General features: G+C 36.9%; 1 protein-coding gene across 3 annotated transcripts in view; it reads left to right on the forward strand.

Annotated features, from left to right (window-relative positions):
• TOX (thymocyte selection associated high mobility group box) overlaps window positions 1-26,499 on the forward strand; it is a 297,688-nt gene that overhangs the window by 82,211 nt on the left and 188,978 nt on the right. Inside the window, exon 1 of one of the 3 annotated variants that reach the window (XM_067712261.1) lies at window positions 20,944-21,054. The exons of the other annotated variants lie outside the window; for them this stretch is intronic. Within the exon in view, the coding sequence (XP_067568362.1) occupies window positions 21,037-21,054 (18 nt within the window). The 5' untranslated portion in view covers window positions 20,944-21,036. Of the gene's footprint in view, window positions 1-20,943; window positions 21,055-26,499 lie in introns of those variants that run through there. 3 annotated transcript variants of the gene reach the window in all.

A 26,499-nucleotide genomic window follows, 5' to 3' on the forward strand; every position in this document is an offset into this window, starting at 1 on the left:
TCCCTGTCCTTGACGAGTCCTCTTACTCGGGGAGGTGGTTATGAGCACAAGATGTTCTACACCACAATAGGTGCAGTAATAATGATGAGTACGAAGTATAAGGGGAACGCAGATAGTCCTGCCAGGGGGAAAGAGAGCCGGCCGTTGCTGAGAAGGTGATGTCTGAGCTGGGCCTTGAGGAAGGAGTTACCAAGAAGATTGAGAGACATGGGGAAGAGGGCAGAAGGACAGCCGTGTGCAAACGTGTGTATCGGATATTCTCTGCCAAGAGCCATTGAATTGGTGTGTTTAAAATGCAGCATTTATAGGGTTGGAATGGCTGTAGAGGAGACTAGAAAGGAGGCTGGGATTGTATCATGAAGGTCTGTGTGCCTAGCTAAGAGATGTAAACTTGGCTGCCTGATTTGTGTATGAGTGTTGCGTCCCCAGTTAGATAATGGTCAGCCTCTGGGGAGCAGGGATTGGGCCTCAATCTCATACTGCGTATACCATTCTGATTTATCAAGAATAAAGAAACTGTGTTAAGTAAGCTTTTTAATAAATTCATAATTACATAGTTCATTTTAGAAATACTTACATTCAAAATGGTTAAAAAGCTTTTTAGAAGGTAGGTTCTTTCTGAGCTGTAAGTAAAAGAAAACTATCCAGACAGCTTGTCTCTGAATCACAAAGAGCACTTACTAAATGCCTCTCATATGTCAGACACTGTGTTAACTTCTGGGGAATTACAAAGATTAAGATGTGTGAGGCTTGCTCTCAAGGAGTTTGTAATCTAGTGGAAGAGACCTCAGGTCAGCAGGGAGAAAGACGTGCCGCCCAGCGACTTAGAGGGCTTTCCCCAGAAAGTCCCAGACAGATGTCCTTTCCTTTCCTTTCCATCCCCTTCCCTTCCTCTCCCTTCCCTTCCCTTTCCTTTTTTTATTATTATTGCTTATTCTTCCTCTTACCTATAAGGATCTTAAATATACTTTTGACTAGAGCGAAAACTATAAACTCTTTTCTTTCATACACATAACTTGGAATTCTTCTCTCTGGTTTTCCCCATAACTTAACTGAAAGTAAAATGTTTGATGAGTTCGAACACGCTTCACTTGTTTTTTTTCAAGCCCAAGCTCTTGTGACCCACAGAGTGACTGTCATCACTTTGGGATGGGACACTTCATCGGAAGGAGAACAACCCATTTATTTGGCCTAACAGCACTCCATGTTGGAGTAAATATTACTATTCCCATTTTATAGATGAAGAAAGCAATGTTCAGAGAAGCTAATAATTTAAAAATAATAATTTAGCAATAGTCTCTAAGCCCAGAAAATAAATCTTAGTGACCTAACATGGCGTTATGACAGTCAAAACTTCTCAACTATGGAAAAATAACAGGGCCTTTTATCTGGAATATAGTGGAAAGAGCTGTGGATGAGTTCCTTACTAAGTGGTGGTGGGACTTTGAGCAAATCCCTTAACCTTTCTGGGTAGCTTTCTCCAACTGTAAAATTAAAGGAGTGACTAGATGAAACACACAAGTATTTTTTATCTGTTACATGATTCTCAGATATTGAAAACCAGAGTCACAGAGTACCTTTAGGATGGTTTTTAATAAAAACATTCCATTCAGGTAGTTTCACAGTTCATGAGAGTCTGAAGGACCCATGAACCACTGTTATTAAGATTATGGACTATCACAGTACCAGGCATAGGTAGGACATTAACTGTGTACTAAACCAGATTCATTAATTATTCTCAAATGGTGTGAAAGGCATTGAACACCCATGAGCTAAGCTATGGGCTCAACGGTTTTCTCAAAGGCCTTCTATTTCTCAGCAGGATGGGATCTCAAAGCAGATTTGCCAAACATCATTAATATGAACTTCAAAAATTGCATAGTGGAAGTCATACACCACTGAGATTTCATAATTCAGACATAACTGTCAGTTAAAGGAGTTTGAGTTCAGAGTAGTAACTGGTTTCCAGCCGTTTGGGAATGGTGTGTGTGCTTTTAATAGATGCTTTTCACCTTTCCCCTTAGAGTCGTCAAGGTCTCAGTTCCAAACCTCACAACTAGCTGGGCTTTGCTCTCATGCTCAAGGCAGTGACCCTCTAGACGAAGTGAGCCAACAGGCCACTCTGTGCACCATCCAGGTCTGCTAGCCTTTTACACCCAACCCTGATTGCTCACCTGTTTATCTCTACTTTGTGAATCATCTGTCATGCTAATGATCAGTTTCCACCTGGAAGTCCTAGCTGATACCTTCACCCCCCCATGAGTCTACCAGTTGCTGTATTTCAAGAAGCAGAAATAGTTGAAGAAAAAGCAAATCAGTCACCGTGCACACTAAAAGGTAATCTTACACAGTTTGGAAACAGGTAGAATTGTGCATGTGCGGAGGCAGTGTGACGTATAGGAAAAAGCGAGGACTAAGGAGCTGGAGGCACGTGGATTTGAATCCTGTCTGTTACTGGCTGTGGGAAATTAGGGAAGATATGTGATTTCTCTCATTTTTCATTTGTAAATGGAGTTCAGAAAGCCAACCTCATACGGTTGTTTTGTGGATTAAATGACTGTATGTAGAGCCCTAGCGTGGGACCTGGTGTAGTTTTCGGTTGGATTTTCTACACTGATCCTCCCCCTTCATTAGGGAGACAGTTGTGGGTGACCAAAATTAAAATGGTTAAGTTTAAGAACTGGGAACATGCCAATGAAATTCATAAAATTTACTAAACCTAAGTTTAACTCTGTTTCACTTTATGATTACAGTTTCTAAGTCATAGTTGAGATATTCAGTCTAATTTAGAAAATCTAAATTGATGTAATGATGACTCATAAACACCTCTACATTTTGTCTGGGCTGCAACTTAAATTTCCTAATTAAAAATGGTGAAACTTCAGAGGGTGGATAACTGACAAATAGCTTCTGTAACGATCGATCCCTTCTCATGAAATGTGAATTACTTTGAACAGAAAATAACATGTTACTACAGACTTTTAAAATCCCTTACATAGAGACTGACTAGGTGATGATTTGGGTGATTTTTCTCCTTTCTCTTCTATTATGGATCCACAGGGAATATTGTATCATTTATTGCCTAATAAAATTTAATGGAAAGTTTTAGGAAAAATTAAGAAAAAGATAGTATTAACCAGATATGATGGTTGGAATTTCAATCATGATTTTGGCTCTCTGTATGTATTTGAAAGAAAATGAAAGTATAGACCAGTATATGGTAATTAATAAGAGCTGCTTAGACAGAGTCACCTTGTTTTAGAGAAGTATGTCACTATTTGAGAAAACCAATCTGTTTTTGAACTTTGGACATCTTCCAAATTGTAGTTCCCGTAGAGACCTTTCTCTCCTGTAGGATGACCTGCTCAGTTAAGAAACAGTCCCAGATAGGTTTTCTACAAGTGAAGAAAAAAATATCGCCTGGCAAAATTGCAGAAGTGACCTTTCTCTTCTGACAACAGATGGCAGTGTTTTCAGGGACAATAGTCATGTATTTATTAGCTACCAAGGAATTTCACACTGTGTTTCTCTCTCGAACCACCACCCTCCAGCAGGACCTGGTATGCACAGGAGTACTTGGACTTCATAGGATTTTTTTGTAACATGAAAAAAAAAGGTTGGAATGAATTGTTCCTTTGTTAGAAAATTTTAGACATTTTCTGCTGTTACATTTGTTTAGAGAAATTAAAATCTTAGGGAAATTAAATCTACTCTTAATAAAAGGAAAAACTTCCTTTGTACATAGGAAAAATTAATATTACCTGAACTGTATCCTACAGATACCTCTTTAAGTATAATACTTTAAGGAAAGTTGATATTTATCAGAAGTTTTCACTATAAACTTTACTATGCTTGTTTTATGAAGGGTATGGTAACACTTTCAGATGAAACTTAAAAAGAAATCCTAAGACGTCTGATGATATAACTAGTTGATGCCTTTTCGTATAAGTGCTTGGGATTTTAGGGCTTTGACAGAAACTGTATCTTAAATACTCTATTGTATTCATCAACACATATTTATGTTTTGTAGCTGTGAGGACAGTTTGGAAGCTATGCAGAAACTCTGACTTGGAGCTGGGCCTAGAAAGTAGAGTACGTTCTAGACAGGCGGAGAGGATAAGGAAAAGCATCCTGTGCAGGAAGGAGCAACACAAACAAGTCCCACTTGGTGGGAAGTCATGGAAATGACAAATGTGTAGTTCAGTTTGTCCCAAGTGAAAGACAAGGACAACAGATTGGAAAATGGGGTGGCAACCAACCGTGAGATCCTTGACCCATAACAAGGACCAGCAGTTTTTACCTTAGAAACTGTGTCCTTTATAAGTGAAAATTTGAGTAGAACCCTAGTATATAGTTTATGAAGCGAAGTAGTTGCTTTTGAAGGCTAGCCCTTAAAGCACCTGCTCACAACTCTTAGTGCTGTCTTCCAAGCGAAAGGTGAAAGCTACCACTGTAGAAATGACTCATGGGCAAGATCTAGAACTCACTCATTTATTCATTCAGTCATTTTACAAACTGAGTAGCTACCATGTGCCATGCAGTTATTTTATAAGTGTATTTTGTTTCATCTTTAAACTTACAGAGAGAAATATGATTTATTGCAGAGATGCAGGCAAAGTTCATTAGAAGAATATTTTGTGTAGCAAGTCAATTTATATAAGTATTATGTAGCCAGACTGTAAGACATTAAGTCACTGTCCATTGAGTAAAATAATAATCTGTAACGATTCCAAAACACATGTTATGCATACTTACATTCCATTTTATGTAGTCAAATATAAATGCCATATGTACACACATATACACATACACGCACACAAGCATAAGAGTATACGTTTGTTGACCTAAACAATTATGTATCTATATGAAAACAGGAGTAACTTAATTAAATTACAATTTATTTTACTTAGATACATTTCCTTAATATTTTTCAGTTGAGACACAAATTAAAATTTCATTTTTGGTTTGGTGATCATTTTTGTATTCTCTTCAACTTTCCACAGTATTTTGTGTCTGCTGTGTAAGAAGTAGAATGCCTGTCCTACTTCTGTCTATTTCCATCATGCTACTCTTTCTCTGCTGTGTTCTTTTTCTCTCTGCGCATTGTGGGACATTAAAGGTTCTATAATTATTCTGATAAGGTCAGGGTTGTAGATTTTTCTTGGTTTTACTTAGTTGTTTGCTAATAATCTGGCTTTAGTGCTGAAGGCTAACAAGTACCTTACTTAACAGTATGCACATTTGAAGACCTGATGCCCTGAAGAATACTGTGGTTATTAATCTATTGCATATCTTTTTTCTAGATTATGTAATTATATCTCAATTTTAGAAACATATAATGTTTAAATTTTGAATATTAAATAGATCAAATTAATTTTAAATATTAAAGAAAGCAAAAGATATTATCCTGGTGAGAAAATTAATCAGGGCCTACCCAAGAAAAAATTTCTATAAAATAGAGATTATTGATCAATACGAAGTCCCCAATATGAAGGCCCATTTTAAGAAGTTAAAACAAGGTAGCAATAGTGATTAACTGATTAACAAGGTTTAACTATATACGCAGCCGTCTTAGAAGTCTACAGAACTGTCTTGGCAACTTAAATCATTTAGAGTGAGCCGTGAGTCAGGCCAACCATAATAATCAGCATCTTTTTTTATTATAATTATTCTGTTCTCAGCCCTGGGTAATCATAGTGGGATTGTTGGATGTACCCTGAAATTTGTTGTTTTTTCTGTGTTTTCTGTGTGTGTGTGTGTTTTCAGCAAGAAAGGCATTAAGTATCAACATATTACTAGAATCAAGGGGGAAAGGCCAGAACTTTCTGGTCCACACTTGTGGAACTCAGCCTGGGGAGTCCACAGTGAGCTTCAGTTTACCCTAGGTTCTGAAGTCCCTCCGTAGGAGTGGAACAATTCAGAGACGCCTTAGACAGTAAAGAGGTGAGAAAAGCACATGGAGTATGTGGGTTTAGAATCCTTTTGCCTGACTCAGAGCCCTTGGGAAGAAATCTCTCAATAAAGCTTATTGACCTTTGTTTAACCTGCTTAAGTATAACCTCCCATCATGCTGTGGAACCCACTTTGGGAAATGCTACTCTAGAATCTTCCTGATCCTAAAATTAAACATGAGGGCAGTTCTTCTGGGGAATTGCTAAACTCTACCGCCAGGGTAGAGGGTTGGGGGAAGGATGGAGGAGCAATTCCCCAGAATCTTCCTAATTCCCTGTTCCCACTGGCACACCCACTTGGGACACAGGGTATTTTCTTTCTCACCTGGGTGCTTGTTCACAGAAGGATTAAATCTGCTTCTCCGAGAAGTTACTGTGGAAGTACCATAATATGACATCAGGTGTAAAATAACACTGTTGATTTCTTTAAAACGTTACCATTTTAATGGTTGGAAACACTTTTCTGAACAGTGTGACACTGTGAAACCATTCAGTCTTTGCTTGAAATTTATGGTCCTAAATTAAAATAAAATGTTCATAAGATTTAACAAATAAAGACTTTATACCAACAGGGAGTACAAAACAGTGCTTTGTATTTATCGTTTGCCTTTGTGGTTGTTGGTATAATGGAGAACATACACTCTCTCTTTCTCTTTTTGACTTGAACACATCAAGGTAAGCAGTTGAGGGTGACGGAAACCAACTGTTTTTCCATTCACCTTATTATTGAGCTGTGGTTATAGAGCTTCCGTTTTGTTATCAAAAGATCTTACTTAACTAAAGCTTCAGTTAAGCAGAGAGAAAGAGTTAACATTTAAAAGTGTAGGAAAATAGTTCTAGACACCTGTTCTGTGTTTGTAATACAACATTCAGAATAATATTACCTGGTAAATTACATTTTTAAACTGGTGTAAGAAATATGTCTTATTTTATTGCCTATCATGTATCTAATGTCATTGTTCTTGTTTATTCACTTCACTTAGTTTTAAAGAACATGTTTCTTTCTTCTGAGAGATCCAGAACCTAACAGGTATCTAATAATGGAATGCCTATGAAAATTATCATAAATGTATCCTGGGGAAAGGACAAACCAGTCATTAACTACTAGTTTAAGAGAACTTTACAATTAACCAGCAAGGCACACTTGTTATGCAGTTTCCCTCTGGGGTAGCTTTTTGAAAGATACTGGAGAAAGCTGAAGGAGTTAGTGAAAACCTCTCTGATGCGCAATGCTATTTAAAAAAAGGTGAAAGAAAGAGAGGGAGGGAGGGAAGAGAGGTGAGAGATGGAGGAGGAGGGAGAAGGGAAAAGAAAAGAAAAGAAAAAAATCAAGGCACAGTTTATATAGGTATGGCTTCTCCATATTTCATTTAAACGTGGAGTTACAAAGCAATATGACAATGCCAAGCAAGGTATGTTTATTTCAACCTACATAAAGGTTTCCTTGCAAAATGTACTAACACCAACCTGGTGATTGCTTGTTGAAAGCTAGGCACTCTGATGGTAGCAGCCTGGTGGAGGCATCATGCCTCCCAGAGGTGAAATGTGGACTCTTCAAGGATGAAGGATGCCTTCCACGCCTGTGGAAGTGTCCAGGGCTCTGAACAGTAAAGAAGCAATAGAGACATCTTCAGCCAAGAGTTATTAACCTTCCTGCTAGAGGAGTGATAGATAATATTTGGATTGGGAGAATGACCCAAAACTCTGCCAGACTCACATTCTACAAAGCTATGAAGGTCTTAAGTAGAAATAGCTTATTGAAAACTCAGACTCTGAGACAGGTAAAGCAAATGGAAAGGAATCATGCAGTAAAAAATAATTTATTCTATATACATAGCTTATTTTGTCACATAAGCTTAAATAGCCTTTTCCTCTGCAGCTAGTTTGGATCCAGCTGAATACCGCAAATGTGACAGTGCTTGCATTTTTGCTTTGTGAATGTGAGCAAATGCAGAAAGCTAACCGATGCAGTCCTAGTATTAGAAATATGATCTCTATTGATTGAGTCGACATGATAAATAGCACTTTTAACGTGTTAGTATTTATTTAAAGATGCTGTTTCATCTATTATGAGCTTAAGTGCTTACAACCATTTATTGGCATTCATTTTTTAGTTGAGCCATCGTTACCATCAGTGGTCTTTCTGTAAATAGACATTTGACACTCAGTATATTTAACATAATGTGTACTAATTGTGTTTGTATATTTAGGAGTCACAGTGTTAAACAGGGAAAATTAAATTGATATTTTAAAAAAATGGATCACTAGTTTGGGGGGAAAAGTGAGTTAATGTAAATAAAGCTACTGCATAAAATAAATGGCTTTTTGGTCCTAGTTATTGCAAAAACCTGACTTTATTATTTTACCGGTAATATTGAACCCAGCCATGCTTGTCTTCGTGCTTGTCTTCTTGTGTGTACCCTGGCATCCAGTGCAGTTCCTTGCACACAGTAGGCACTTAATATTGATTAAAAGAAGCAATATATTTCAAGGAGAGACCAATTTAGTGACTGAATTCCACTAAAAATTGAGGTCTTATAAATATGGATTTCTTTAAACTAATTTGTTATTTAGGTCATCAATATTAAACAGTCTGAAAATGGCCTGCTGGAGATTATCTTTTAAGAGCATAAAACTGAAAGCTGAAAAAAAAAGATTAGTAGTACCCAAGTATTTTCTGTATTATCTTTAATGCTAACATTTAAAGAATGGCAGCAATAGAAAAATCTCAAATGACTAAACCATTAAAGCTTTAGCCTCACCATGAAAAAATTTGCATGTCCTGGTACTTACTTCTCTGAGCCACATAATCACTGTATGTGTTACGTTAAAAGAGTTGATTTTTTTATTGTCTTCCTAGCTTTCATTTCACATTTTTACAATCATTTTTATACTGTTTGTTTTTATTTCAGGGCTAGTCAGCTATTTATTCCATTAGTATCGAGCAAAGCAAACCAATAGATAAAGAACTGTCTTTTTTTATCTGTCCTTTATAATCATTTCTTTTTTAAGTAATAAATTTACATTTTATAATCGTAATCATGAAATTGCAAATGAAATCAGTTCTAGAAAGATTAATTCAGTCGTGCTCACAGCTGTGAAGATTGGGGAAATAAATATCATTTTGCAATAATGTATTCTTGACAGAGGGCATAACAAAAGAATGATTTCTATTCAGAGATAGTGGGTATATTTATTTTGCATGTTGGGGGAGGGGCATTCAGCTCTAGCTTTTCGACCCTGACCTAGTTTTGTAGCTGCTTATTATTCAGCTATATGTTTGAGAAATCTCTGTAATTTAATTTGGCATCCTCTTCTGCATGTCTGCACCTAGCAGTAGGGGCTCATGGATATTAGCGGTGTCCCATGCTGAATCGTATTTATTTTAAAACATCCTAACGCACTCATAACTCAGAAAAAGTGTTAATTGTTACCAGGGAACTGCTGGATTACAGACTTGCTGTCCCGTCCAGGGCCCTGCCATAATTAGTAACCACTGTTGACATTTAGATTTAAATTGAATTTTCTTCTAATTAAACCCAGAGGGGGTTGATCCTCTCAGATGTACAGGTTAATAAAATTAGTCAGAAACTGTTAAACAGTAAGCCGAATTCTCCAAGAGCGCTGTCCCAATGTATTGTTAAGAATTCTGTAATTAATATTAAAGGCATTCATTAAATTTGAATTGTCTTGTTCTGTTTTTGAGTTGCATATGGTTTTGTAGCAGGTATTTCCTTAACATTTCCTTGGATAACTATAGTATTACTAATTTCTCTCGTGTTTGTAAATTTAGAATTATAAACACTATTCCTCCATTCCATTTTGCTACGCATAATTCACACCACCATTATTCTAGGAGCACCCAATGAATAATAATAAATGCTAAAAATAAATACAGTTGTGGAATGAAATTTTGGTACTCCAGATGACTCTTAACCGTTCTCTGTTTGTCACTGTCCTTGCAACAAAGATATTTAAGCTTTAAGCAGGTCATCAGCATTTCCCTCAGTGTATTTTTCTATCTTGTCTTCATGAGTTTTGACCTAACAGTTGCTTGATTTTGGATTGCTTTGTCTGGCGATAGGAAGTGTTTCCAGTTTTAGCTGCAGTGTAGATTCTACATATCAACATAGGCTTTGATTCCTCCTCCCTTCCAGAGACTTGGGGAAAATAAAGCTCAACATTCAGAATGAAAACAGATGACAGGAGAATTTCAGATGATTAGTGCTGAGAGAGATAAAGTGAACTTGGTAATTTTACAGGGAGGCTTCCAATATTCACCTTTTGTAGGGTCTGGATTTAAAGGAACTTCTGTGAAGCAAATCTTTAGCTACCCTTATCATTGTTTTATTTCTGAGCTAATGCATTAATTTCTTTATGTACCCCACAGAATAATAACATATTGTCAACTTCACCGTTGTACAAGTCTTATTTTCAATATACCAATAACAGTTTCATACATTAATACTTAATAAATAATGCTCTCTAAATATGCTGGATGATTACAGTTTTTTTCTTTACATTATTCATTTCTAAAACAATGACTGTTTCCTTTCTCTCCCTACCAGATAATGGATTTTAGAAAAAGGTTCCTTTAGAATTTGGCAAGGTGTTTTAATCTTATACTTACTCCTCGAAAGAGAGACACGGTTATTTCATAAAATGCTGCTTAATTTTCTAATCAAAATAAACAGAAGGAAACAACATGACTTCACTTATCTTGCACAGTCTACTTAACTAAATTGAATTAAATTTAAAATGCTTTTAGTTGCAGTTGAATTCAGATGGGGAAAATTGGGGCCAGAGTATGCTCAGCATGTGAATAGTTGTGCCTCATACAAGACTATCTGAGAGGCAGAATTTAAAACCTAGAGTTTTAAATTATGGAATGATTTCTTTAACGTCATCTGAAACCTCATACTTAGGACATTATGGCTGGAGTACATTAGACGTTTGATGGTAGCCTTGTATGACAAAATGCAAAATAAAATGTTTGCTTAACAGTTCTGTTAGACTGCAAAATCCAGGATGGGAGTAAGGTCCTAGGAGAAGAAGGCAAAAGCAAGTCGGTGGTATGGAATTATCTCACCCCATGCCTGCCGGAAATCCTAGAATTAAGACCCGTAGTTGCATGAAGGAATATGTGCACGTGGGCTGATAGTTGTAAACTGCAAGCAACAGTAGGACTAGAATTGCTGGCATATTACAAAGGACTCTATAGAACTCGATTAACCACAGGTTAGCTTGTTTGTCACTAGTGTTTCCTGACTCAGTTTACTTTAGAGTATTTTCTAACCTTTGGGAACAGATGTGGGTGCAGCAGGAGTACACCACCTGGAAACGGGAGGTTTCTGCTGGTTCCTGCTGGCCAGCTGAGCATGCTTGGGCCAGTCGTTTCACTCTCTGTGTCTTAGTTTCCTTCTGGGTAAAGTAGAGAGACTAAGTTTCCTCACCTCCTTATGATTCTGTATTTTTTGAAGTCAAAGAGAAAGTGAGATGTTTGCACAAAGATGATTCTTTTCTTAAATGTGCTATGGTCATGATAGATATTTTATTAATGAAAGATACAATTATGAGGATTAATACAAATTAATTTCCTAGTTTTTATTCCATTAGTTATAATTCCAGAAGCCTTTTCTATAGTGAAAATAATATCCTGATTCTGACTTTCAGATCAGATTTTTTTTTTTTCCAAGAAAAAATGTGATTGCGTGTGAGGTCTGTGGTTGAGACTTGAAGCCTCTCCCTGGGCAGGGTAAGTTCTCTGTGGGCGCTTGTCCATTCCTGTGGGGGAGCCAACGTCTCTTAAATCTCATTCTCCAAATACCCCACTGCCTTGGGCCTCCCTCGTCCGTTTGCTTCTCCCTCACATCCCCTCCCAATATGCCTAGTGTGCCCCAAACTTGTTGCTGAAATGTCTATTCCTTGAGCTCCCCGACCCTTCTCCAAACATGGGATTAAGACTCTTGTTCAAAACTAATAATCAGGGGCTTCCCTGGTGGCGCAGTGGTTAAGAATCCGCCTGCCAGTGCGGGGGACACGGGTTCGAGCCCTGGTCCGGGAAGATCCCACATGCCGGGGAGCAACTAATCCCGTGTGCCACAACTACTGAGCCTGTGCTCTAGAGCCCGTGCTCCGCAACGAGAGAAGCCACCACAATGAGAAGCCCGCGCACCGCAACCAAGAGTAGTCCCCGCTCGCCACAACTAGAGAAAGCCCACGTGCAGCAGTGACCCAACACAGCCAAAAATAAATAAATTAATTTAAAAAATATATATATATTTTTTTTTTTTTAAAAAAAAACCCTAGTAATCAAAGGTGCTCCAATTGCCACTAATCCACATATCGGATTGCTTATTGGTTCACTTCACCATTAAATTCCTAAACCTTGCAGTACTGCATTTTTCCTATAGCCACATTAAAGAATCAAAAGGTTGATTGCATTTTGTTGAGAGGAGGCCAGGGTGATGGGGAGGAGGGAGGTTTGATGCCACCAGGGTGACCTTGCTCCACCCAGGGATGATTTGACCTTAAAAAGTCAGATCAGGCCACGTTGGAACTGAATTCCTTCCCCCTTGAATTCATGTGTCCAGCTTCACCATGACCTTTAATGAATTCCTCCCTGTGGCATTTCTGCCATCACTATGTTCCTTTAAGGAGTGGTAGTGTGTTGAATTGCTGTTTGCAAGAGAAAGCAGGTGACACAGGCCCCAGAGTAGAGGTGGCAGGAGAGAAGCTAAGATATTGGGGTTATTATTGTGAACCAGGAATCAGGATCGGAGTTTCCATGTATAATCTTACTTAATCTTCAAGTAAATCCCAAAGAGAGGTGGTATTATTATTATTACCATTATTCTCATCAATTAGGAAGCTGATAAGAAGAGATGGGGGAAGTTAAATGCCTTGATCAAAAGTTCTAGACAGTAGGTGACAGGGCTACTTATCCTGCAGACCAGAGTTAACTGAGTTTGAAAGATATGATGAACAAGTAAAGATATTAGTAAGATTTCAGGACACTTGAAAAAGGACTTGCTGAGTTTTGCCAACCCAGCCTGCCATGTCCAGAAAGCTTAAGCTCCTTAAAAAACAAGCACACAAACAAGGCTGTTTGCAGTAGACTTTCCTGGGTGCGGTTGCTTTGGGGGCAGGGATTCTTCCACACGGGAAAGCTGCTCATCGTGCTGAGGATATAGAATAGAAATAAATAGGATTTTCCTCCAAAGGAAAGAGTTTTTGATGGATTGAAATCACATTGGTGGCAGGCTAATCCTTGGTCTCTTTGTTACCTTGGCTTTTGTTAAATATGTCCAGTTACTACCTGTATCTCTGTGGTCTTTAGATAAATTATGCGTAATTGTCAATACTGACATGTTCCATGAGCCAAGTGAAAAGGGATCTAAAAAAACAATATGTCTGAAATTAGCTTCATGGTTTTTCCATGAGTTCTTCCTTTAACCAAGCACACCTCTTTTCTCAGAGGCACTAGCTGTATTTCATTTCAGAGAGCAGTGACGAGAAACACCCTTTCTTACTATCACGACTGTTACCACTGTGATTCAGGTATGCAAACGTACACATGTACCGGCAACCTGGACTTTATCAGGGAGGCCAGTGGAGGGAACACACACAGTGATCTTTCTTCAAAACCCCTGCTGGTCCTGTCCCTTAACTCATTTGTTTTTCATAGCGGTTGTGTCTATAGGAGAAATAACCTGTGTTTTCCTTAGTGCAGTGAATGCTGATGATAGCAGTTGGCTGATTACAAAGCATCGAATGTATTGTTATAGTTGATCTTCACAGTAACTCCGTGTGGTAGGCATCATTAGCCCAGTTTTGTTGAAGAGGGCTGTGAGGACCGAGATTTAGAAAGGTTAAATGGCTTTCATAATCTCGTACAGCTATCAGGTGATACAACTGGGATCACACTCCCATCAAAACCCATTGCCTCGTGGTAGAATCCAGAGTGATTATGGCAGGCAGAGAGGTAACTGTAAATGAAACCTTCTCAGATACTACATTTTAATTTTGGTTGACCCCTTCATTCGTAAAATTATATGCAAGATTTTAATATTATCTTCTCAGCAGCTTCCCACCTAAAATACTTCAGCTGTCTTTTGCAATATTTAAATTTTTCCATGATGATCTTTCTGAAATACAGTAATAATAATAGGCGTAATAATTACTAACATATTTATGACCTGCTTTTTCAGTATAAGGCAGCTTATTAAACATTTTATTTACACTGTATCATTTAATATTTGCAATAATCTTTTCATTAAATACTCTTTGTATCCTCATTTTATTCATAAGAAAACTCAGGCTTCTAGATTTTAAGAAACTAGCCCAAGATTTTATAACTACTTAAGTGGAAGAACTAGAAGTGAATCCAGACCAAATTCTAGAGCCTAGGCTCATAAATTCTGCACTATTTTATATCTTAAACAAACTTTAAAGATCTTTTTTCTTTTTTTTTTTTACATCTTTATTGGAGTATAATTGCTTTACAATGGTGTGTTAGTTTCTGCTTTATAACAAAGTGAATCAGTTATACATAGACATATGTTCCCATATCTCTTCCCTCTTGCCTCTCCCTCCCTCCCACCCTCCCTATCCCACCCCAGAGTATAGTTCTGATAGGAACCCAATAGCTCTTTAATCTTCTAAATCAAACAAAAACTCTAAAGGAGACATCCTATTCTCCTTCCATGTTTATTCCAAATCTGTTACAAATTACTGACAGCTGGTCAGATTTTTAAATACATGTTTCATTTGCATATTTCTTGCCTATTTCACATTGCCCTTTGCTGGTGCAATGCTGCAGGTGAGATTAAATGGCAGCAGAAGGTGCAAAACTGGGAGTTGCTCACTTTATATTTGATTGTTCTGAAATAGAGTCTGGAACTTACAGTGGAAAAGGGAGGGATCTAAAAGAATATACTCTACGTCCGTTAGAAAGTAAAGAAAAAGGAAAAGGTAGAATGTGGAAGAGGAAGGGAGTGGAAAGGAAAGGGGAGATAGAAGAACCAAGAGAATTCAAGGTGGAAGATGAGAATAGGTGCTCCTGGGAGACTTGTACTCATTAAGAAAGAAAAAAAGAGGAGAAGAAGGAAGGAAAGAATTAATGAATAAAGAAAGGAAGGAAGGGAGAGAGGGAGGAAGGAAAGGAAGGAAGGGAGGGAGGGAAGGAGGGATAGAGAGCTGGAGGGAAGGAAGAAAAACTAAACAATATTCAAGCCAGAAAAAAGAACTGGAGTGAAGCATCTACTGAAATCTTCCTCGCCCCACTCTTCCCTTTGTGCTCCCTAAGAAAAAGCATTGTTCATAGCTTTAATCCAGGTTAACTGAATATTTGTAATGTGCCAAATTCCATTAAGAAATTGACTCACCGATGGTTACGAACGTGGCCATCTTTATAGCTAGACAGTGTGATTGGCCAGTGAGTTTTCCAGGGGGAAAAAATGCCACAAGGCCACCACCATGAGAAATTTTGTTGCCATTGAGGAGGCCATCACACTGAGAGACTGCTCTTGGAATGCGTCATTCCCACGGAACTCTGCAGGCTTTACGACTGGTTAAGTCTCATGTGATTTCTGGAGCAATGACTTTTGTGTCTACTTACGGAAGGACCCACCTTCAGATGAAGGAGTGGGTTGCCACACGGACCGGGTCCCTTCACGGCTTAGGGCAGGCCTGGCAGACGGGAACACGTGTACTTCGCTGCAGCCCCTCTGACAGGACAGGGTCTCAGTGAGCACTGATTTTTTTTTTTCTTTTATTAAAAGGTGGGTATAGTCAATGGAACTCCCACTGTTTCTCATTTATCCATTAAAAATCTTATCTCACAGACAGTGATTTAAACCTGTACAGTTTCTTTAATATATTTCATTCTATCACTAAATTAGCCTCAAAATGTGGTTAATTAAGATGAGACTTGTGAACCTGGATAGAGCACAGTCTTCTCCTTCCAGCAAATGCACATGTAATTTAACCAGTCTTTTACCAGTTGACCTGAGGAAAATGGAAATCACTCCAATTAAAGCTTGCATTTGACGAAAGAAACTGATAAGAGTAAAAAGAAATAATTTTATCTATAAAAATGAAAACTAAATGTGTAGTGTACTTTATCTATTTTGAAGCCCAAGTCATGAGTTCAAATTTGAATTCAGTGGGGGTGAAGCAGGTAAGATAACTGCATGGAAAACTGGCGTGCTAAGTCTGAAAGAAACTAGGGTCTTCTTAAGAAAGAAATATTTTCCTCAATTATGTTATCAGTGCTATAGCTGATAACCTTCCAACTTCTCAGACTTCCCCAAAGTTGGTTATCCCATATGTCAACTTTGTTTTTACTCATGTAGTTTAATATCTTTAGAAAATATTTGAATAAGGTCAGCATATGTTACAACTTCATGGACAGAATGATTAATCAAGTTTGCTCAAAAATGCCAACACTTATTTATTTACTTGCTTATTACCCATAGTATTACCCCATTACTTATTATCTACTTAGTACCCACAGTTTCCAGAAAGAATTGGAAGAGGTTCTGTTGTTCATTCAACAATTTATTTCCTTCCTCTTTAAATTGTGGTTTGGTTGTAAACAAGTTACATTAATCAGATATCATTATTCAAATTTTGTTCATTGATTTCTATCCCGGACTGAATGTTTCAGATCCCTTCATATTTTCTCTGAATATAGAGCCTTAGTTTACACTTTGAGATGTACAGTTCTAAACTCTAGAAACTAGTTTACAACTCCCATGCATCACGTAAAACATTATACATATGGTCTTCTACTGAAGAAGTTCATGCATTGCGGTTTATGTGTTACTCCTCTTTTCTACCAATTTTAGACATAGTCCCAGTAGGTTAAATTAACTTTTCAAGAAAGAATAATTTCATTGAACTGTGTCAAATGACAGAGTATAATTAAAAAAAAAAAAAAAAGGTTTCTTAACTGAAAAAAGTTGTGACAACTCCATACTTCCCTGCAGAGCAGTGGTGATGCTGACAGCTCCAAGAACATGTGAAAAGTGGTGATTGGTTTTGTGATCACTAGGAGAATGCAAGGGGCTGGCAGGGCCTTGTTGTCAGGCATAGGGTGCTACGCTAAGGCACTTCTAGTTTCTCTGAACCTTGGTGGTCCAGGATTTTGCTGCCCAATTCCAACATGATTCTGTCTATTGGCAAGTGTGTACCCAACTCATGCCTGTACTCAGCATTATTCCTAATGGAAGTTTTAAGAGAAGAAAGAAATCTATACATTCTAGAGTTAGGAAGGAGGTTTCCTGGAGGCACTGGAATATTAGAAGACGCAACTAAAACGCCTGCATTTAAATGGAGTTTTCTCGAAGAGTTATTTTTTAGTCTGGAAGTACACAAATTCTAAATTTCGGTCAACTTATTACAATTAGCTATTTAAAGTTAGTGTCTTAAGAATTAAGGGCCGGTGGTATGTCCAAGGCCAAAGTTAAATATTACGTTTTAAAGAAGGTTGCTGGTATTGCAGTCACTCCATCAATATTTAATGAATGTTATCAGAGGGCGAGATATACATTAGGCCCTTTGGGAGAAATATAAAGTATAGAAAAGAAGTGACACCTGTTCTTGATAAGATTGCAATCTAGCAGTCCTTGACAATGCGGATAGAATTACAGGACTCCAATCAAAAAGATCTAAGCATATACCCAATTACAACTTTTTTCCTTCCCCACCCCCCCTTCCTTCTCCCAAGGAAAACGTCCATCATAATAGAACAGCAGCTACTTTTCCAAAAGAGGACGTAAATCCATCAGGGCACGGGATTACTTTAAAAGCCAGTGATAGGACTTAGTGAGTTAGGAAAACAGCATCCCAGTTTTTCTGAAACTATGTCTTTTGTTCTTTGTCAGGAATCTCGTAGTGTATGTTCCCGCGTATGTGTGCGAAGACCAGAGGCTTAGGAGTTATATGTCAAATCTTTTCTTTTACTAAAGAAAAGCAGCATGGACACAATGAATCTAAAACGTGAATGTTCAGAGAACATTCGTTCTCTGACAAATGAAAGTCGAAGTGCATTGCTGGGCTTATTCAAACATTAATCTGGAATCCATGCAAAACGTCTCCATAAGCAAGAGCATATGACAGGGAGTGCTTTAGACAATAACTGTATGCACATTTGGCACACCGAGGCGGGAGGGCAGCCCAAGGCTGTGCCTAGAATGGTCTGATAAGTACAGACCCTGGCTGTGCTGCTTTTACTAATAAAAAGATTGGAGAAGAAAAATGCATCCAAACTGCTAAACAAATAGCTTTAAATCCACCCAGGACAGCGGTGCTCTTTCAGCATAACATGGGCCAGAGGGCTGGTGGGTAGCAAGATAGTCGGCTTCGAGCCTCACTGCAGCAGTACCTTGGAGAAAAATGAAAGACACCGTTTCAGTTCCAAGAAGGTTGTCAATGAGCAAGTCTTGGTCATTCCAGAAACCAACTTGATTATTAACAGGTCGTTCCTCATTGTTTCATGCTCATTAAAAAAAGAAAGGATGATAGAAATTTGGTAACTGATGGCTGTTTAGGAAGTGAATTCTATTAGAAAACTAGTTATAGTTTATTGTGATAGTTTTTACTTTTCCAGGTTGTAATAAGTTACTATTTAGAAATGCAAAAATGTGATAAAATCCCTATCGATATGTACAGGTTCCCATTTACCAGCAATTGTTACTCATTTATAGAAAGTATTACCTACCTTCCTTTTAGCTCTATTCAGTAATTTAAACACATGATACCTAGGTTGTAATACTTGCTATAATCATTTTTACTGTAGAATTTTTAAAAACCACTTATGATAATGACATTTTCATGTTACGATTACACAAAATAAATTTCCAAAAATAGTTAAATATTAGCATTATTTGCAGAATAAAATTAAAGTATAATCACATATATTTCAGGTATAGGTTACTATGCTGGAGTTCTTTCAATGCTGGACTAAGTGAACAAACATTGCTGTTTACTATGGCCACAGAAAAAAGTGTGCTATTTTATTATTCCACCAATGATAATAATAAAAAATAACCCAACATTAATAATAATAGTCACCATTTACTATGTTACATGGAGTACATGTCAAGCACTCTATTAGGTATTTACGTTGTCTCACTTAATCTTTAAAACTGCCCCTGAATGATAAGAATTTTTATCCAATTTTTTCAGATGAGTTACCTGATTCCTATAGGGGTTAAATAATTTGCTTGAATTTTCATAGTTAATAAGTGGTAGAACCAGGAATCTTACACAAAGACCATGCTCTTTCAGGTCTTATTTTAAATCTAATAAAAAACTTCTTTTTCCAGTGGAATATAGGTCTTTAGTTATTATAATGCATACAAGTGCTAATGTCTCTATTTAAAATATGTTTCGTTTATGGATTAGTGTCATATATTAGCCCTTAGAATGATGACTAAAAGCTTGACATACATAAGCAAACCACAAAAATTGAGATAGTGTGTTGTGGACATTACTAAAAGTCACCTCAGTGGGAGAAAAGATAAAGCTATAGAAAATTGAAGTTGACTGGAATCTAACTACACTAGTTGCTTACAATTGATTGTGTGTTATTCAACCACAAAGATAAATTAGAACATGGGCTACTGCAATAGAAAAGTGGTTTAGATGTCATAGAGACAGTATGACTGTTTTTATCTTTCAGTTGTATTTGTAAACCATAGCTTACAGTGGCTGAAATGACATTGAACTGTTTTTCTCTTTGATGATTTACAGCCTGTATAGTGCATTTGTAAGCGCGGATGTCACATTTTATGTATTTGAAAGTGTCAACTCTGCTGACTTATGTCTGAAGATTCTGTTCCTGAATCAATAGAATGTAGTGATTTCCATTTTTTAAAAGTGATTTCCCCAACATCGTAAAAAACACATAGTGACTATTGGTCATTATAATGCTGCAGTTAAACTCTTATTTTTGGTCTTGTATTTTACGTACATCATACTATTGATCATTATTTTGTGAAATCCGACTTGAATGAACAAGGAAGGTTCTAGTGAGCTGATCATGTCTGTGCTTAAACAAATTTAAAAATGTTTGCATTTCATCTCAGACATAGCTGTCCAAAGTCTATAAGATGGATTGAGCAAAGGAAAATGCATCAAGGTTTTCATAATAAAAAATTATTCCCAGAAAGTCCACATATACTTTATTCATCCCATATTTCAAATTGATTTTCATTTTACCATTTAGGGTGCAGTTACTGGTAGTCCCATCTTTTAAAAAGTCAAATTTGCATTTAAATAGAAACTGTTTCAATCATTTAACGTCGGAACCCAAACATTTTATTCATTCTTTTTTTTTTCTTTTTTCTGCCTTTCACTGTTGTACTTTTCCATAGTCATCATGAATTCTGAACTTGCATAAAGACTGTAAGCTCCCTCTTCTTTTTGTCACTCATTAAAATCCCATTGCTAATAAATAGATCTTTGGAAATAGGCCAGGCTCAGGTGAGAGCAGAGCAAAGCAGAGTGTAAAGAACCTCACAGCTGACAAGTCAGGGTAGCAGAATAATCTTCAATTAGACCTGAAAAAGAAAACATTTCAATGAGTGTAACTTAACAAAGTAATGTAGTAACCAAGGCGGAAACAAAGGCACTCAAAATAATAACCATGCAAGTTGTTATTTCTTTTTACATTGAAATAATAGGCTAAGTTTTGTTACCTAGTAACTAAGAGTATAACTTTTATGAAAAGAGTATACTTTTCATGAAAAGTGTAAATGTGTAAAAATATTTTGAAGGTTGGTTTGATTTTTGTCTACTTAAATCAAAGCCATTTATTTTTGGAAGAGGATGAACCAAAGGTCAGTTTTATCAACATGAAATTAGCTCTGAAGGCTCAAGTTAAAAATTTGAAAACGCAATGAAACACGACTCTAAATGTAAGGAAATGGAATTCTTCTTTTCAGCATTTATAGGCATCTATGTATCCCTTTTTATTCATTTTAGACACCATTTTCAACAATTTGAGAACATCAAGAAATGGCTTTAGTTGACTTGAACTTGCAGTGCATCCATTCTGCCACAAAACTTCTTAAAATTAATGACTGATTTATTCCTGGTAAGAAAGACTATGTCATAATATTTATCTTATTGCCCATTTACTGTCTTTTTTCCTTGTGAAACAAAAGCAAAGCACTATAATTTTAATTCACCTGATAATATCATATATGTATTAAATGGTTAGAAGATATAATAATAAAATACTAGAGTTTCACTTTATTATGTGCCTGTATTTTAAAATAAAGTATTTCAGTATTTTAAATTGTACCATTGTCAAGATGCTCCTTGACAACAGAGAGACATTTTCATTGATAAAGAGAAAGCTTCCATAGCCAACTTATTCATAAGACATAATAATTCTACTCTGAGTATGGTATCAGTTATTTTTCCTGGTCTCCTCTCATTAGATTTGAGTGTGTGTTTGCAACTAACAGTGCAACATATATCATTTTGTCATCTGAAAGCTATTTCTTACTAATTGAATAGGATAAAAATTTCAAAAAAACACAGACTAAAGTTACTCAAAACAATAGTACTTTTTAATCTTTTTTGGTTTTGTTCTACTAATGGATCTCTAGAGTTCCTTATTTTTTTTTATTTTTATTTATTTATTTTTTTTGCGGTACGCGGGCCTTTCACTGTTGTGGCCTCTCCCGTTGCGGAGCACAGGCTCCGGACGCGCAGACTCAGCGGCCATGGCTCATGGGCCCAGCCGCTCCGAGGCATGTGGGATCTTCCCGGACCGGGGCACGAACCCGTGTCCCCTACATCGGCAGGCGGACTCTCAACCACTGCGCCACCAGGGAAGCCCAAGAGTTCCTTATTTTTAATCTTCATACTCAGGTCTGTCATTAAAACTTACGATGGCAACTCATTTGCATCTTGTATGCTCACTTACGTGAGTAAGGCACAAAATACCGTGTTCTCAATTTTGTTTAGTCCTGTCAATTCAAGACCCATAGAAACTGATGTTTGATTACAGTGAGTTGTGTCACTTTTTCCATCATTGGGTGTTGGCTTGTTTCTGAGTGCAGTTTTTTAGGGTGTGGATGGGAAGTATGCATTAGGTAGAAGTGAAGGAGATTGAACCACGAATATTTAGGATTACTTAAGTCAAGAAAACTATTTGTGTAGAATTAGAAGAGGAAAGACAAAAACAACTGTCAGGTGGCTCTTGCTAGTTTGTTTGATATATGAGCATCACAGTCTACATCTAAAAGGCTGTAACCTTGAAACTCAGTATAAACACGAGGAACCTGAGAAAGTCCTTTATGTCACATGGGAGGTGAGTAAATTGAGGCAGATAAAGAGTGGTCTCCGTTCTTGCAGTTTTTAGCTGATTCACCTCTGCTTGGAGACTGTTGTAGAGATTGCTGTTGTGGCAGAGACTACGATCATTACCAATTGTACTAAGCTTGCTATCATAATTCTATCACGAGTCCATATTCTCTTTCTTATTCAGAGAATCGAGATAGATTTGTGGGAAGAGAGATAGAAACACCCCAAATGAGATAAAAATCACTTTTGAATTTCATAATTGAATTGCCTGGTTTGAATTTAATTTCTTGAATTACTTCAGTATTTTCCTGAGTGTCCTGAATTTTTACTATGAGTATAGTGATACATGACAAAAAGAAAATTTTCTTTGAAATGGAGTTTTGATCTTTTTAGTATGTGTGTGTCTGTTTATGATTACTGAAATAATATTGCTACACAAGTGTCAAACATAGAAATTTTCAACTCAATTTCTGTATACAGCTATATGAAAAGAGTCAAGGCAGTGGTGATCTAGAGCAAGTTACCTACTAAGTAATAAGGCTAAATAATTTGAATCAAGTTAATTCTACAGACTACTAGTGGAATTAAAAGATTCTTCAGCCGAACTGAGTATGTCTAAACAAGAAAGTTCTGTTACTATTGGGTTGATCTAAAAACTATTTGTAATGAAAAACGTTGGCTCACTTATGAATCCAGAAGATAGGACAATATCTAATTGCATTTTTCATATTATCCAGTTCATTTTTCCAATGAACTTTAAATAATATTCATGTAGCCTCTAGCACCTCCCTTTGTACATGCTGCATATTCCCATAGTGTCTTCACTATAATTACTTTATTATTCCTAGAGTGTATCACCATAGATGTGATTTTCCTTTCTTATCACTTTCTCTTTAATATTACTTCTCCCTTGCTGCCAATCAATTTGATTTAGCCTTATTTTATAACCCCCTCAGCTATTATCTATAAGAACTGAATATACACATTCATTCTTTTCATTTCCTCCAAAGGATTCCCTACTCTTTTACCCTGTATATAGTAGATCTTTTTAGATCAAATTCTTCCTCCTGTAAAGACATGACATATTTTAAAAGGGTACCCAATTGTGGGTTTGTGTACACACACACACACACACACACACACACACACACACATATATTAGTATTTTAACTAAATATCCAGATTCCTAATTTCTTTTGCTCTTCCTGTCTTGATTTCTGGGCTTGCAGAATTACAGAGAAAAATACTTTTACATTATTTTGAGTGTTAAGCCTGAATTTTAAAACCAAATCCAGCCCCTCTTGTGTCTGCCTTGTAAGTTCCTGCATTGATCACACAAAATGGGTTGGCTGTCTCTTCCACTCATGACATGATAGAAACTCATTCAAGTTAATAAATCTGCTTTTCTCTAGAAATCCCCCGTCACATTGTGAATTGGACTCGGTAGCTCCCCATATACCTCTTTCTTAAAAAATATATCCCCGTGTCATTATGTCTTTGGTGCTTCCGCCTCCAGTGTTTTTCTCTGCTGTCTCTGTCACACACAGATGGGGATAGTCGTGCTATCAAGACTCATGAATCTATCTCCTTAAGATATGTCCTCTGGGGTTCCCTGGTGGTGCAGTGGTTGAGAGTCCGCCTGCCGATGCAGGGGACACGGGTTCGTGCCCCGGTCCGGGAAGATCCCACATGCCGCGGAGCGGATGGGTCCGTGAGCCATGGCCGCTGAGCCTGCACGTCCGGAGCCTGTGCTCCGAACGGGAGAGGCCACAACAGTGAGAAGCCCGTGTACTGCAAAAAAAAAAAAAAAAAAAAAAAAAGATATGTCCTCTGTTCCAGCATTCTTATCTCAAAGTAACCAAACCTCAATGTGTTTATTTTATATTTTATATCAAAATAGGTCCTAGGTAGTCATTGACCCCATAATTCCACATTCTTTTTTCTTTCCCCTTCAGGGTCTACAGTATTACACAAAAGTCTTGACTGTTTGTTCATGTTCAGAAACTTTGTCGACTTTACCTTTTAGTGTCTTTTCACTTTTGACTTACTATACCATGCAACGACTTAATTTCCTTTTTCTGGTCATAGTGCTTTAATTTCTTATCTTTTCCTAAGTTATGTATTGATGTTCCGAAGATCAAAGAATTTAGCTTTCTTTTGTTTTCAGGCTTCTTCATCAGGTTCATTTTAAATGGGCTGGCCACTTGTCTTTATATTAGTTGTTTTCAGTCATGTCTCTAATCTTAAAAGCAAAAACATTTTGTTCTCCCATGATGGCAGTCTGGATACCAATGAGAGTTGCCAAAATTCTCTATAACAATTTGAATTTAGTTTCATTTCGGTTATTGGGAAGAATCAGCTGCTCTTGGAAATTCATGTCACCAAAACAAATGTTTTAATTTTAAAGCAAACATTTTGATTATAAACATGATGCCAAAGAAAACATTTGGTAGCTCTAGGAAGCAACAGATTGAACTGAATTAATAAAATGAATTAGTTACTGGCGAATTTGGAGTGCACTCTGTTGGAAGGATTTAGGAAATTCACCTAATTTTTTGCACTCAGACTGTCTTACTGTTTGAGATCAAGCTCCACCTTTGGACTACAAAATAGGAAAACTTTCTGAATTGATTATTCAATTAACAGAGTCTTTGTAGGCAGTGAATGATGATTATGTGTTCCTAATTACTTGGGGACCAGATATACTTTTAGGCTGCTTCTGATTAATAACTAAAACATTTTTTCAATCTTACCATATATTGTTATTGAGCCAAGGCTAATCCTCTTCCTCATATTAAATTAATTATTTTGTACATATTCACCATTGATTATCTGATGTTAATATGATGAAAGTATTGTATCTGATAATTATTGTCTGAACATTAATATAATGCTAATGGCCTGAGAATAAGAAATTTCCAAATTTATAATACTATTATAAATAACTTGCATATTTTATTTTATTTTCATTCAACTGTTTTTTAAAATTTTATTTTATTTTTATACAGCAGGTTCTTATTTGTTATCTGTTTTATACATATTAGTGTATACATGTCAATCCCAATCTCCCAGTTCATCCCACCCCCACCCCCACCCACCAGCTTTTCCCCCTTGGTGTCCATACGTTTGTTCTCTGCATCTGTGTCTCTGTTTCTGCCTAGCAAACCAGTTCATCTTTACCATTTTTCTAGATTCCACATATATGCATTAATATACGATATTTGTTTTTCTCTTTCTGACTTACTTCACTCTGTATGACAGTCTCTAGGTCCATCCACGTCTCTACACATGACCCAATTTCGTTCCTTTTTATGACTGAGTAATATTCCATTGTATATATGTACCACATCTTCTTTATCCATTTGTATGTCAATGGGCATTTAGGTTGCTTCCATGACCTGGCTATTGTAAATAGTGCTGCAATGAACATTGGGGTGCATGTGTCTTTTTGAATTATGGTTTTCTCTGGGTATATGCCCAGTAGTGGGATTGCTGGATCATATGGTAACTCTATTTTTAGTTTTTTAAGGAACCTCCATACTCTTCTACACAGTGGCTGTATCAATTTGCATTTCCACCAACAGTACAAGAGGGTTACCTTTTCTCCACACCCTCTCCAGCATTTGTTGTTCGCAGATTTTCTGATGATGCCCAGTCTAACTGGTGTGAAGTGGTCATTGTAGTTTTGATTTGCATTTCTCTAATAATTAGTGATGTTGAGCATCTTTTCATGTGCCTCTTGGCCATCTGTATGTCTTGTTTGGAGAAATGTCTATTTAGGTCTTCTGGCCATCTTTTGATTGGGTTGTTTGATTTTTAATATTGAGCTGCATGAGCTGTTTATATATTTTGGAGATTAATCCTTTGTCCACTGATTCATTTGCAAATATTTTCTCCCATTCTGAGGGTTGTCTTTTCATCTTGTTTACAGTTTCCTTTGCTGTGCAAAAGCTTTTAAGTTTCATTAGGTCCCGTTTGTTTATTTTTGCTTTTATGTCCATTATTTTAGGAGGTGGGTCAAAAAAGGTCTTGCTGTGATTTATGTCAAAGAGTGTTCTTCCTGTATTTTCCTCTAAGAGTTTTAAAGTGTCCAGTCTTACACTTAAGTCTTTAATCCATTTTGAGTTTATTTTTGTGTATGGTGTTAGGGAGTGTTCTCATTTCATTCTTTTACATGTAGCTGTCCGGTTTTCCCAGCACCACTTATTGAAGAGACTGTCTTTTT

The sequence above is a fragment of the Pseudorca crassidens genome, chromosome 17 (genome assembly GCF_039906515.1).
Source record: "Pseudorca crassidens isolate mPseCra1 chromosome 17, mPseCra1.hap1, whole genome shotgun sequence".
NCBI lineage: Eukaryota > Metazoa > Chordata > Mammalia > Artiodactyla > Delphinidae > Pseudorca > Pseudorca crassidens.